This window comes from Balaenoptera acutorostrata, unplaced genomic scaffold, assembly GCF_949987535.1.
Source record: "Balaenoptera acutorostrata unplaced genomic scaffold, mBalAcu1.1 scaffold_320, whole genome shotgun sequence".
Classification (NCBI taxonomy): domain Eukaryota; kingdom Metazoa; phylum Chordata; class Mammalia; order Artiodactyla; family Balaenopteridae; genus Balaenoptera; species Balaenoptera acutorostrata.
In genome coordinates this window covers 292,016-306,435 of record NW_026645883.1, presented here as the reverse complement: position 1 = coordinate 306,435, position 14,420 = coordinate 292,016, and the positions used below count along the sequence as shown (strand labels likewise).

The 14,420-nt window shown below is 53.4% G+C and overlaps 1 protein-coding gene across 3 annotated transcripts in view; it reads left to right on the top strand.

The window, feature by feature from the left end:
- Positions 1 to 876: 876 nt before the first annotated feature.
- Positions 877 to 14,420, top strand: part of SLC29A3 (solute carrier family 29 member 3) — a 44,905-nt gene continuing 31,361 nt past the window's right edge. For 2 of the 3 annotated variants that reach the window (XR_449795.2, XM_007167722.2), the window contains exons 1-2: positions 877 to 982; positions 4,171 to 4,469. Coding sequence is in view for 2 of the 3 variants with exons in the window: in XM_007167722.2 (XP_007167784.2) it covers position 982; positions 4,171 to 4,469 (300 nt within the window). In the remaining variant the exon portion in view is untranslated. The remainder of the gene's footprint in view (positions 983 to 4,170; positions 4,470 to 14,420) is intronic. The other variant, XM_007167723.2, reaches the window with a different exon arrangement.

Sequence of the window (14,420 nt, the reverse complement as noted above, 5' to 3'; positions counted from 1 at the left end):
TGGGTTTCAGACAGTCGAGTCCGGAACAAGGGAACAGACCAAATATATATTTCTGATTCTAACACAGTATCATGGGGCCCCATTGCAGGGCAGGGGCACAGAGTAGGTCTGCTTAATGAAGGAAGTACAGTGTTCTGTGAGCCTCACCATGAAACAAGGCTGCCACTTCCCCCGGCCCCGAGAGCCGCCAGCACTGAGCACACCCCTGTGGGGTCAGGGGCATCTCCGCAGGGGTTTTAGGACCAGAGAGAGCTGGTGTTACATCCCAGCTCCATCTGGGCTTCCCACAAACCCAGCTTTCTCGGGTCCCTCCGTAATAGGGGCACAAGGCGACGCCGGCCCCTCAGGGCATGTGACAATAATGAGACAGTGGATGTCAGGGGCACAGCAGAGAGAGGGTAGGATAAAGGTGGCTGCCTTGGCCTGTAATTTCGACAGGAAGGTCTGGCGGCTGGTGGGAGGGCCTGGTGGGACCGGCATGGTCCTGAGGACTGCGTGCTGCCGGCCCAGCTACCCCCCTGCCTCAGCCAGACAACGAGCCTCTGGAAGGTGTTGGCACACGGGAGGGTCCCTGAGGCGGCGCGGGATGTGGGGTGCGGGGAACAGCAGGGGATCAGGGAGGAGCGGGTGAGACTCTGCAGGAGTCTGGGGGCGGGTGGAGAGCTCTTCCGGGTCCTGGGGAGCAGGGCTCTGGGAAATGATGGGCTCGGGCTCCACTGTGGAGAAGCAGCTGCGGCAGCACCACGCCCGCCTGCACAGTGCACCTGGCGGCCCGGCGCCTCACTCCCTCCACCTGTGAAATGCGGCAGTCGCGCAGGGAGCGCCCGAAGGAGAAAGGTTTGCAAACCCGGAAGCGCCGGCGGTGGTGGGCGGGGTGGGGCGGGGCCTGGAGGCGGAGCCCGGCCTGCGGCCCCACAGAGCCCCGAGTCTTCGTAGTGGCCGCGGTAAGCGGGGAGGCGGCGGCGGCGACGCGGCGGCGACAGTAAGTGCGGGCCGGCGGTCAGGCGCGGGTCTGGCCCCCGCCCAGCTCTTCAGGCTCCCGGTCGCCCCCTGGGCTCGCGCAGTCGGCGGCCTCCCGCCGCGGCCCTCCTTGGGGGCTCCACGGGAGCCTCAGGACCCCGGCCTCTGTCTTGGCGCCTCTCGCTGTGACCCCTCTCCCCAGCGTCCCTCCCCTTCCTCTCTGCTCTCTCCTCCTCCTCCTACTTTCCTCTCACTTTCCCTCTTTCTGGGTCTCTATCTTCTTTCTCCCCCAGATTCTCTACCCTCCTCCCCATGGATTTCCTGAGACTGGACCTCACCACCTGGATATGGGGGGCCTGGGTATGGACAGGTCAGCCCAGAGTATCCAGAAGGTGGCTGACTGTCCAAACTGGGAAGCCTGAGGTTGGGGGTGTTCACAACCCCAAGGCAGATTCTGCCATGGCCTCTGGGTGGCACCGTGTGTTTCCCAGCAGTGCTTTCCCGTAGGTTAGCTTCGCCAGCCCCCCTGCCCCCATTTCATAGGTGAGGAAATAGAGACACAGAGGCGAGATTGACTTAGCCAGAGTCAGTCAGAAACTTCCTGGAAACCAGCACCCAGACCCGGGAGGATGGTCCGCAGTGACTCCAGGCCCCGCGGGTTTCTGCTGCTTTGTGCAGGGGCTGCCCCTTGCCCCAGGTCACCCAGGACGGGAGCAGGGCTGAGCCCAACCAGCCCCTGCAGGTGCCTGAGGTGCATTCCAGGCCACAGCCAGGCCACAGCTAGCCCGCCAGCCGAGGCTCTTCCTTACCTTTCTTTTTAATCCAAAAGCCAGCAGCTAGTTTTCATAAAGAGTAATAAGACTTTGCTCACTCCAGTGCCTTGGCCTGTGACCTGGGTGAGAGGAAATTCCAGGCTCCTTCAGAAGCTTTGTCAAGGCTGAATGGTCCTGGACAAATAGATGCCTGGAGCTGAGAATGGACTCTGGCAGAGGGTGGCCTGGGTGACCGAGCTGTTGGCCCCTGCACCCACCCTTGGAGCTGGAGCATCTGGAAGGAACCACTTGGTCTTTGTCGTCCTACGTGGGTCATAATTTTTACATTTTAAACACTAATTTAGAAATGGTGTGTGTGTGTGTGTGCACGCATGTGCATGTATGGCCACACTGTCTGGTTAGTGCTGAGCTCCCTGTGAGCAAAGCTGGGAAAGGGCTCTGCTCAACCAGGGGAGTTTAAGATAGACTCGCTGACTCGGATGCTCTGGGTGTCCGGCATCCTCCTGCCTGCCTGCTGCAGGGTGTATGCTGCCCCAGCAGAGGAAAACATCCTGGCTGCCCAGAGTCCGTTCATTCAACAAACATTGATGAGGGTGCCCTGCAGTGTTGCCTTCACTTCTGCTCACAACTCACTGGCCAGGAGACCTTCCAGAAAGTCTGTACTTCGAGCCAGCAGACAAGGGTGCACGTTGCCAGCCACCTGCCTCCCAGGGACGCCAAGGAGTCCACGTGGGCCTCAGACTGCTTGGCTATGTAACATTACTCTTACTGTGTGACTTCGGGCAAATTACTCAACCTCTTTGAGGCTCACTCTTCACCTGTGAAATGGGTCTTAGAGTACTACCTACTGTACTGGGCTGTTGTCAGCCTCAAGTGCTAGGTACAGACCTTGACATGCATGAGTACTGGATTTAATTTTAACTATCGGGAATTCTTACTGGTTGAATGTGGGACAAATCAAGTGACTTTAAGTCCTCATTCTTTGCTTCTGATGAAAAGGAGACAATAATTCCTGTCCTGCCTAATTCCGGGAAATGTTGTGAGGCTCTCCTGAAATAGTAGCAGAGCCTGATAAGGCTCTGTACCTCTGTGACAGAGTGTTCCCATCTCACCTGGCCTGGCTTGATGCTCTGAGTTAAGGCTCAGACTCCTATGTGAGCCGAGATGCATTGATTTGTTTATTGCAGAAGGGACTACAGAGTATCCCGTCCTCAGCTTTATGGAAATATTTCCCATTTATCAAGCTGCTGCCATGGCCTAGGTGCTATATAGAGCATAGAAGCAGGCATGCTACCTTGCAGCCAAACTCCGCAGCCAGCCAGCCAGGTGACAAGCCCAGGATGGCAGGGAAGATGCTGACGTTTGTCAGCATTGCCAGCCAGTTGCAGTTTACAAAAACCATTGTAAAAAGGCTTCCCTGGGTTTGAAGATGGGGATGGGGAAGGTGAGGCTCAGAGCATGGTGACTTGCCCAAGGCCATGTACACAGTTGTTACTGGCAACCCAGAATCTTCAGTTTGTCTTAGCTGCTACCATGGATGGGGAGTTGCTGTCTCATGGTGGGATGTGATGAACAGAGGTGGGGGCCCAGGCCAGAGCTGCAAGCCCAGGCTTGGCCATTGGCCTGGTCTGTGACCCGTTCTTTGGACCTCGGTTTCCCCACAAATGAAATGAGAGAGTGGACTATTAGATGTTTCAAACCAGCTTCTGGGGACAGCTGTAGACATCATGAGTTGTTTTTTTTTTTTTTTTTTTTAGTATTATTTAATTTGAATGCCTTTATTTTTGTTTATAATTTTATTTTTGAACAGAAAATACATTCACAAAGTTCAGAATTCGAGAGGCACATAAGAGTATGCAGTGAAGTCCCCACCCTCCCCATCCCCAGCCTCCCACCTCAGAGGCAACCACTGTTTGAAATTTTTTGTGTATCCTTCCAGAAGATATACGTACATATGTGTGTATTTTCTCCTTCCCATCTACCCCATCCCTGCTTTTTTGCACAAATAGTACCATATTCTGCACACTTTTCCTGCTCCTTTTCTCACATAAAGTTGAAGAGTTTAGAGAGCATTGTGTGCTCATCAGGGGTCCTAATTCCTTTTGTTATGGCTGCTTAGAAAGTATGCCTTGAGACCAGATTTGCCCTTGCAGATTGATTGCCACAGGCCCCACCATGCCGCATTGCCTTACTCCCCCGCTACCCCACAATTATTTGCTACTCTGTTGCCCTTGTATGGACTGGGGGGAACCTGAGGTCACTTACAGTGTGACATCTTGTCCTTCTCCCTAATCTTTAAACCTGAAGCTCTCGAACCATGCCTTGGTGACCCTGTAGACCTCAGAGTGGGGACATAGTCAGCTCTGTAGGATGGGTGAGTCCCGGCCTCAGCTTCTGATCACCTGCCCCATCTCTGCTTCTCTCTCTGCTCCAACAGTGGCCATCGTCTCAGAAGATGACTTTCCTCAAAGCTCCAACTCCACCTACAGAACTGCAAGCAGCTCTCTCCGAGCTGACCAAGAAGCACTGCTTGAGAAGCTGCTGGACTGCCCACTGCCCGGCCTGCAGAGGCCCAAGGACCGCTTCAGTGGTACCTACATCATCTTCTTCAGCTTGGGCATTGGTGGCCTGCTGCCATGGAACTTCTTTGTCACGGCCCAAGAGTACTGGATATTCAAACTCAGCAACTGCTCCAGCCCAGCCACAGGGGAGGAGCCTAAGGGCTCAGACATCCTGGTAAGGCGTGTTCCTCCTGGGAGGCGGTGAAGGGCGACTTCATTTGGGTGCACCCTTCCAGGGAGGCTTGCAGCGTCCTAAGAGTATGGATGCAAATTGGGAAGCTGTGTGGAGTATAGTATGTAGATGGAATTCACTTCAGCCCTAAAACATGCTCTGTGTTGTGTTTGAGGCGTCATGCTTCACGTGGCAGGGGAAGATGGAAATGGATAAGACACATTCCCAGCCTTCACATTGCTTAGTATTTAACTTGGGGAGGAGATGCAAATGATGATTCTGTGCAGTGTGGTATGGTAACCAAGAATCCAGAGTCCATGCCTCCAGGGGTTTGAAAGGGTGGATATAATAGTGCTAAGTTCAGCTGTGAGTTGCAGAAAATTCCATAAGAGCAGTGGCTACCACAAGATAGAAGGTCATTTTTCTCTCATGTGCAAGTCTGGAGGGGGCCAGCCCAATGCTATTGTGATGTTCCATGTTGGCATGAACCTAGTTACTCCACCATGTGTAGCTTCCGTGTTCAAGATCACTTCATAGTCAAAGATGGCTTTTTGAGTTCTAGCCATTACGTCAAATAAGAAGAGGAAAAGGACAGGCATAAGAACATAAACACTCTGGGAAGTAAAACACATTGCTTTTGCTCATATCGCATTGGTCAGTCATGTGACCACAAGCACTGCAAAGGAGGCTGGGAAATGTAGTCTTTAAGTGTTGTCTTTATCCCAGAGAACCACGTACCCAGCTCAGATAGGAGTTTGTGTAGTTATGGAAGATGGGGAATTGAAGACTGGGCGTAAGTAGTCTTGTCATTAGGGGAGAGATCTCTGCAACTTAGAAGAATGGGGAGGAGACATTCCAGGTGGAAGGAAAACTCTGAGCTATGGCAGGTTGGGAGGAAAGTTCATATGTCTATGAGGAACAGTGAAGCGTCTGGTTTTGCTATATGTGGGGTGCGCGTAAGAGAGAAATAAGGCTTGAGATAATTTCCTGGGCCTTGAAGGCTTTGCTTGGGCCTTGAATGTCAAGGTGAGGAGTCTCAGTTTGGATGGCAGTGGCATCAAGCCCTCTCTCTCCACCTGGGGCTGCTCATTTTGTGGGGTGACTTTTCCCACGGGCAGGGAGAGTGTTAAAGAAAAAATTATTCTGCCACTTGTTAAAGCAGTAAGGAAACCTTTACTCAAGACTGTTGCAGTAAGGGAGAGAGATTGAGCTCAGCTCCAAATACTGCAAGGACAAGTGGGGATTTATAGCTAAGGAGCAAAGTGAGGGGGTCAGTGGTTGGAACGTTACTAAGAGGAATCATCAGGGTAGAGGGAATTTTTTTTTCTCATAAATTAAGGTTTCATTATAATTTGGTTTAGTATAAAAATTGTCACTAACCTTACTTAGAAAGTAGCCATAGAATTTGAGAATTATTTCTTTTTTTAATGTTGAAGTATAGTTAATTTACAATGAAGGGTAGGGGGATTCTTGCTAAAGGCAGGCCAAAGACATAGACACCAAGGGTGGGGGATGAAGAACTTGATCAGATCTTGAGGGTGATAAGATATCAAGGGTGGGGGGATTCTCCATAAACTGACTTAGCAGGATTCTTGCTAAGACTGAGCTGGCAGGTGGAGATAGGACCGGGGCTAAGGTCCAGGTTTGGTGGAGAAGAGGGCTCAGTGTGGTTACTGTTTGTCAGGAGCCTCAGTTTCCGCAGCTGATCTAGGGCAGGGTCTGCTCTCTCTTGAAAGCTCATGAATGGGGGAAGCAGGGTGCTCTAAAGGCATGCCAGGCTGGGGGTTGCCAGCTGCCCCTCTCCTCCAGGGGTGCCCCAGGGGACAAGAAGAGGATACCCTAGCAGACCCTAGCCATACCCCTCAACTGGCCTAGGAGTTGGCTCGCCACCCCTTTTCTGAGAGCACCTTTGAAATCCCTGACCTAACCCCACGGAACTTTCAATGAGTCTGACGCATTGACTGAGGCATCCCTATTGTCTGTCTGGAAGGGCTCTACCACGGCTACGCAGTCGAATCACCCAGGGAGCTTTTTAAAAATTCCAATCTGGGCCCTACCCCAGAGATTCTGATTGAATAAGGCCGAGGTGAGGTGTGGACATGGGCATTTTAAGACTTCACACTCCCTCCTCCAGCCCCAACCCCTTGATTCTGACACCCTGTGAGGGCCTCTCCCTGTTAACTGAGGAATTCACAGCCGCCTCCAGAGGCCAGAGCCGTGCGTATAAACTCATTTCTGCAGTGAAGCGCTGTCACGGAACCTAGTATAGTAATTTAGAGCGTCCTACTCAAGGCGTGGTCTTGGGGCCAGGCATCACTGGGAGTGTGCTAGTGATGCAGAGTCTCAGGCCCCCAGACTGGCTGAGTCAGGAGCTGCCAACACGCCACCCTGGTGACTGGCAGGCATGGTAGAGTTTGGGAAGCACTGGCTAGGGCAGGGCTTTTGGAAACAGACTGCAGGGGTTCAAACCCTGCCTCTGTTCTTAGCTCCCTGGCCTCTCGGTGCTGCCTCATCTTGCAGGTATGTAACAGGAGGATAATACACCCACCAACTTCTTAGAGTTGTTGTGAGGATTAAGTAAATTAATAGGCATACAAAGCACTTAGAACGGGGCCTGGCACCACTACTGTGAGTTCCGTATAAACATTATTATTGTTACTATCCTTCGAGGGATGGGGCCACACTTCTGAGCTGCATGTGGCCCTGGTGTATTTCCAGACGTCTAGCTTAGCCAGGGTGCTTTATGATCCACTTTTATTTACCAGTGACTCAAGCGTCCCAGCTTTCTGCCAGCCTCCGTAAATCAGCCAGCCCACTTGGGCTTCATCCAGAAGATCCCTGTCTGTCTGGGGCAGCACCTGGCCTTGGGTGGCCCCCAGGGCTACATTCCCTGTGCACCTGTCCTGCCTCCTCTTCTGCCCGCTGCCCTGGCCCCAGCAGCGGGCTGCCCAGGGCAGGCGAGGACGTGCGGTCCAGTCTCTGGGAGCAGCCCTCGCCCAGTGGACGTGTGCCGTGAGCGGCTCTTGCTGCAAAGCAGTCCCTTCCCAGCTGCAGGCACTTAGCATTCCAGGCCCTGCTGCTATGCTTTATTGCCTCTTTCCAAGTGCTGGCAGGTGCAGATGTAGTACCTGCGGCTACCCGGAGCTCCTGGCTCCTGGCATCAGAGATGAGAGACCTGTCACCCCTCGATTCATGGGCCAGGTTTGGGAAGCAAGCATGCTGGGGTGTTTCTGCATTTTGTGGGCCATTTTTCTTTGCCTAATTCCTCATTCCTGCCACCCACCTCCCCAGTTCTTTCCCCCTTTCTTCCTGATTTCCCTGCGAGAGGCGGCTGGTCTGTGCTGTCACCTGAGGGCTACTCTGTGGGGAGCGAGCGGGAGAGAGTCAAATGGGTCTGTCTCCAGCCACCACCTGCAACTCAATTAGCTGTGGGTCTGGATGTCGGTTGTTCTCCGTAGTTCCTTTTTTTTTTTTTTTAATTTTATTTATTCATTTATTTTTGGCTGTGTTGGGTCTTCGTTTCTGTGCAAGGGCTTTCTCTAGTTGCGGCAAGCGGGGACCACTCTTCATCACGGTGCGCGGGCCTCTCACTATCGCAGCCTCTCTTGTTGCGGAGCACAGGCTCCAGACGCGCAGGCTCAGTAGTTGTGGCCCACGGGCCTAGTTGCTCCACGGCATGTGGGATCTTCCCAGACCAGGGCTCGAACCCGTGTCCCCTGCATTGTCAGGCAGATTCTCAACCACTGCGCCACCAGGGAAGCCCCGCACTTCCTTTTTATATTTCCCAGGGATGGATACCATTGGGTGGGGAATTTGACTCCGTAGGGGTGTTTGTACAGACCCCCTCCCCAGTTATGTCACTTTCAAGGTCACCCCCCTTCTCAGGATCATTTCCTTCTGCCTGGAACAGCCTTGGGGTGGTTTAGAAAGCATTCTCAGGCTCGCCTGCCCCCTTGTCTCTGTTCTCTGGAATAAGAACTTTGAATAAACTCACCACAGGACTGTGGGCCCAGAGCCAAAAAAATCAGAGCATAAATGAGGAAGAATTGATAGGAAGAGATGGTGCTTTGGGGAGCCTGACTCTGGGCCACCATGCTGGCAAGGGTGTTAAACACACTGTCTCTCATTAACCCTGGTTTTGTTTTTTTTTTCAGGCAAAAAGCCAGAGGCTCAGAGAGGTTCAGTAGCCTGCCCCTAATCACATAGCTAGGAAGGGCTGTAAACAGTTTTACGGAGAATTTAGATGGATAGATGACTGCAGAATTTGTCCTGCTCAGAGGGTAGTGCAGAGGGGACTGTCCTGGAGACAGAGGCCACCCCACACCCTGATTTGGCCAAACCCTATTATCTTTCTTCCTGTGGAGAGCCTGACCCTGGTCTGGCCTCCTTTTCCACCCTGGAAGCCCAGGTGCCTTAGCTGTACCCCTGGATTCTGGACCCAGCTTCCAAGCTGTCAGCATCCCTGATCCCTTCCCCACACCACCTCTACCACATCCCCCTGCCCCCCACCCCAGTCCTCCCCTGGCTCTGGGGTTTGTAAACCATCCCTGATCCTGTGGGGGCCTCCTTGGCCTCTCCTGCAAGCCTGTAGCGCTGCCGCTGGGCCAGGGACTATTAAGGCAGACACACACCCCCTTTCTGCCCCAGAGAAGGTGGTGATGACACCTTCTCCCGGTCATCCCCTGTCACGAGGCCTCCACGGCCCCTGCCCACACATTCTTCCCATTCACCTTGGCCTGCCCAGGGCTCCTCTCTGAGGGGGCTGCAGGACATGGCCAGGTCGTGGGTGGGACCCACAGTCCAACTTGGTGTCAGCGGGGCCAGGACCTGGGCCTGGCCATCTATTGCCATCCCGTCCATCCCCTGACCAGAGGGGCCCCAGTGGCCCAGACCAGGGAGTGGGGCAGGAGGTAGGTGTGTCTCTTACTCCTGGGAACCTCCCCGGCCTCCACCCTTCTGAACTACGGGCTCCCCATCTGGGTCCCCAGAGCCTGACGTACTTCCGCATCAAGTCCTCGCCCCACAACTCATGGTATTGAGGACTTATTGCGGGGTAGCCACGCTCTCAGCACTTTGCCTGCGTTAACTAATTTAACCCCCAGCACCCTGTGAGGCAGGAACTGCTATTATCCGTGGTGACAGTACCCTTTTCAAAGATGAGAATGCCTCCCCCGCCAAACCGTTTGCTCTTTGGGAATAGTGAACACAGTTCTCTTACTCTACATCCCTGTGCCCCCAGCACAGAGTTGAGCATGATAAATATTTGTTGCTTTAGTTATTATATGGCTGGGGAAGAAAGCCCCATCACCCCAATCCAAGATAGGGTTGGCATGGTTTTACAAGGGAGCAGAAGATCTGGGGGTCACAGTGGCCACCACCAAAGGAGTTCTGACGTTTCAGGTGGGTTAGCAGAGACATGAAGTGGGATTCCTGCATAGGGAAGGGATCCAGGTTGATCTGGTTCAGCAGGTCTCTGAGCATCTTCTCATTTATGGCATCTTTGTCCTGGCCCAACCCCTCAGCCCCAGAAAGAAGCAGGATGGCATGACTTGGGAGCTATTGTTACCACTAAGGGCAGACATCCCAATTCAAGGAGAAGGGTTAAAAGTAACCAGGATGAACTAGTTTAGAGAAGGACAGATTATCAGAGGGCTTGGTAACGACCTGTTGATTTTACAAAGTCCCCGCCACACAGCCTGTACCTGCCGCCATTGGACCCACCATCTTACTTCATCTGCAGGATGACCTGGTGCGTTAGGTGCTGTAGCCCCAGTTTTCAGATGGAGAAACTGAGCCTCACAGATTTGGAGCCACTGACCCAAGGTCACTGACTAGCAAGTGACAGAACTGGGCTGTGGACCAGTCTGGAGGTCAGCAGGACCTGTGCTGGTAACCAGCGTACTCTGGCCTCTCCATCTCCCCTAGCGTCCTCCGCTCTGGCTGTACAGTAGAATCACCTGGAGAGCTGTGAAAACCTACCCGCCTGCCCCACCCACCTGATTCTGGTGACATTGAAGGAGGGGCCTGGGCAGAAGCATTTTTAAGCTCTCTAGGTGAGGCTAACATGCAGCCACATGATCCAAGAGAAAGGTTAGCAGGTGGGGGTAATGAGTACCTGTCTTCTGCCTCTACCAGAGCATCCATTGAATGGGCTTAGGCTACATCATGAGAGACTTAGGTGAGCCCTCTAGAAGGACTTCCTGCAGTGCAAGTGGTCAAAGCTGGCAGTGGAGGGGAGAATGAGAGCAGGCTCCCTACTGGAAGTCCGAGGAATGGCTTTCCTTAACATGGTCTTCAGAGAGTGTGGGGTCCTCTCTGGGACCCTTAGAAATGGAGGTGGTGATGCCAGAAGCTCAGCCTTTTTTGCACCGGTGCCGAATCAGATCTCGGAGACAGAGTTTTGGGTAATGTAGAAAAGAATAGCTTTATTGCTTTGCCAGGCAAAGGGGGACACAGCGGGCTCCTGCCCTGAAAAACTGTGTGTCCCAACCTGGAGGATTTGGTGAGGAGTTTTATAGTAATGGTTCAAGGGTGGGGTTGCTGATAAGATCAGGGTGTGTGCAGGGCCCCCACTCCCCTAATCAGGTCTCAAGTAATCTTCTTTTTTAAAAAAAATTTTTTTTTAATTTATTTGTTTTTGGCTGTGTTGGGTCTTTGTTTCTGTGCGAGGGCTTTCTCTAGTTGCAGAGAGTGGGAGCCACTCTTCATAGCGGTGCGCTGACCTCTCACTCTTCATCGCGGTGCACGGGCCTCTCACTATTGCGGCCTCTCTTGTTGCGGAGCACAGGCTCCAGACGTGCAGGCTCAGTAGTTATGGCTCGCTCAATAGTTGTGGCTCACGGGCCTAGCTGCTCCGGGCCTAGCTGCTCCGAGCCTAGCTGCTCCGGGCCTAGCTGCTCCGAGCCTAGCTGCTCCGAGCCTAGCTGCTCCGGGCCTAGCTGCTCCGGGCCTAGCTGCTCCGGGCCTAGCTGCTCCGGGCCTAGCTGCTCCGGGCCTAGCTGCTCCGCGGCATGTGGGATCTTCCCAGACCAGGGCTTGAACCCGTGTCCCCTGCATTGGCAGGCAGATTCTCAACCACTGCGCCACCAGGGAAGCCCTCAAGTAATCTTCTTGATGAGCTTCTCTGGTATGAAGAATGCTGACATCTTCCATTTGTTGGGTTTTAATTCTATAAAGAGCTTAAAGACACTGTTGTGTATATCCCTTGAGGCCAGGGCCCTGCCCCAGGGCTGCACTATTGTTTCTTGGCTGCCCCTCCCTTGTCTTTGCATCTCCTGCCTTCCCTGATTAGCAACTGTTGGAATCTGCCCTTTGGAACTCTGGGAAGGTCATGGAGGCTGGAGTCTGTTCCCTACAAGAAAGGGGGGACAGTAGGGCTTCTGTGCCCAGGAGCCCCATAGGGTCCTGCTCTGTTTCACTGGATGGAGGGTCTGGTGCTCGCCTGACCTAAATGCGTTGGGCTTAATTCCTCAGCGTGACTCTGCTGTCCCCTGATGCCTGACAGCCTGGAAAGAGACTTCAGCCCTTCCTCTGGGCACACGCTCAGTGTGAGCTGAGGGGTTCCATAGCCACCTTCCTCTTCCTCCTTGTTTGCCAGCCTCCTGAAAAAGGAGCAGTAGGGCCGACTGGGCCCCGAAGTGGATGTCCTAGCACCTGGGGTAACACAGGCCAGAGCAAGTGAAGCCACGGGAACGGAGGACAGGGAAATGGAGACAGTCGCGGCCTCTGCTCTCCTGGGCTGCTGTCGCTGCCAGCACCAGCCAGTACCCTCTCTGTGCTGGATCGGGGAGTGGGCTGTGACCTGCTCCTGGAGGTTTAAGAGCCCTGGGTAGTTGATTTTGTGAAAGCTCTGTGCCTGGGAGGAAGCTGGGTCTGTCTGTCTCGTGGGACTGCAGGGTAGCTGGGAGCAGCCCAGAGGGTGACAGAAGGACTTCCTTCAGCCCCAGTCCTAGCGGTGCCCTCCCCCGCTGTGTGGCTTGGGGCCAGGCTCCGTGGCCCCTGGGTGCTCTGAACACAGACCCGCCGTGGAGCGTCCGCAGCATGTACAGAGCGCTCCAGATGTCGCCGGGAGGGAAGTCCGGTATTTACTGCGCATCTCCTACACGGTAGCTGCGATGTGAGGACTGGGCCGATTCCGCCTAACATTCACCGCCTTTACCAAACCCTCGCCCTGTGCCAGCCACTGCGCTAAGGGCTCTGATTTGTTTATTAATTCCACGATATTTATTAAGCAACCTACTGTGTGCCAGAGGCTTTCTTTTCCTTATCTGTTTTGCTCCTTACTACAGCCCTCAGGGATAGGTATTATTATACCCATTTTACAGAGAAGGAAACCAAAGCTCAAAAAATACAGGTTATTTGTTCCCAGGCACAAAGTCAGTGACTCAGGCCGGGCCATCCGAACCCACATTGTCCATGCCCTTAACCCTGGGCTCCATATCAGCCTTTCCAGATGTTTTCAGACTACACATTTCATCTGGCAGAACCTACACGTCTGTAATGGAAACAGCAGTTTCATGAAGCAGCATCTACACTTAAAAAAATCTCTGATTGTAGTTTTCAAGGAGGAGCAAGTGATCATCCGTGCTGATCTTATAAATGGCTTACAAGCCACCCAGGCTGAGGAGGATGGAGGGTTTGCCTTTGGATTTAACCTCGTGTGGGCCCTTGGTGGCCTTGGGGAGCAGCGACATGGGGGTAGGGGCAGAAGCTGGACCCGAGGCCGTGAGGGAGAGGATGGGGGAGGGACTGGGGAGACCGCAAACCTGGGAAATACCTCTAGGAGTTTTGCTCTGCAACTCTTTCCTTCTGGAGGATTGGAGCGGGAGTTACAGGGGATGTGTGGTCAAGAGGGTACGGATTTTCTGGGTTTGTTGTATTTTTAACACAGGAGAAATAGCAGGTAGTTTGTGTGCTCATGTGAATGGTCCAGTGGAGAGGGGACCGTGGGTGCTGAGGAAGAGGAAGAAACAGAGCTGAGTGCAGTCTGCGAGCAGACAGGGCCTGGGCTCGGGGCACAGTGGAGGGGGTCCCGGAAAAGCACGCAGATGATTCATCCTGAGGAACAGGAAAGAAGGCAGCAAAAGAGAAAATGAAATAAAATTCTGGTTGTGGCCCATTAAGTGGATTTCATATCCTTTATGAACAGGGTTGCAACCTGTCATTTGAAAAGCCCTGCTCCACCCATTTGCCTGTCACCTCACATCCAGCCATAAGGATGCATTTTGCCCACAGAGGAGGAAAGTGAAGCAATAAGTGACTTGCTGATGCCACAGGGCTATGAAGACAAGAGTGGGGGCCGTAACCCAGGCGTATCTGAGTCTGCATCAGATTTCCTGGGGCACTTGGCAAACACCCAGATTCCCAGGCTCCGCTGTGCTGGCTCCTTCTCCCTGGGGTGGGCCTGGGCACTGTTGCCAGGTGCTCCTGACATGGCCAGCTGGCAGGGTAGCAGGTATCCAGGTCTCCTCTGTGCCACATGCTGTTCCTTGAGAAGCACCATTCTGGGTGTAGATGGACCATGACGCTCCTGCAGTCCACTCCTAGTGCAACTCAGATCTCTCCGAATGGAAAAGTGCCTAGATTCCATTTGGCAATCTACTTTTTAAGAGCAGAATTCTGAGGAATAGTGCTAAGTGAGTGAAACACCCTTCCTTACACCATGAAAGCATATTAAGGCAGGATTTTGCCTGAGCCCTGTCATCCCAGAAAAGGAGAAGTTGGGGGCGGTCTGGGGGTCAGGCAGGTTAGGATGGGGCTCTAGGCTTCCTGAGCAGGGCATGGGTGAGTGGCCGCCAGGCAGAGAGGGCAGGTCCCTCCTGCCAGCTGCCCAGTGGCCTGGGCTAGCATGGATGGCTGCTCTAAACCATTTTAAAAAATTAGAACCAAAGTGAGTCATTTTTTTAAAATTCCCTTGTCCACCCTCTGATTCTAACTGCAGACCCAGCCAGCATG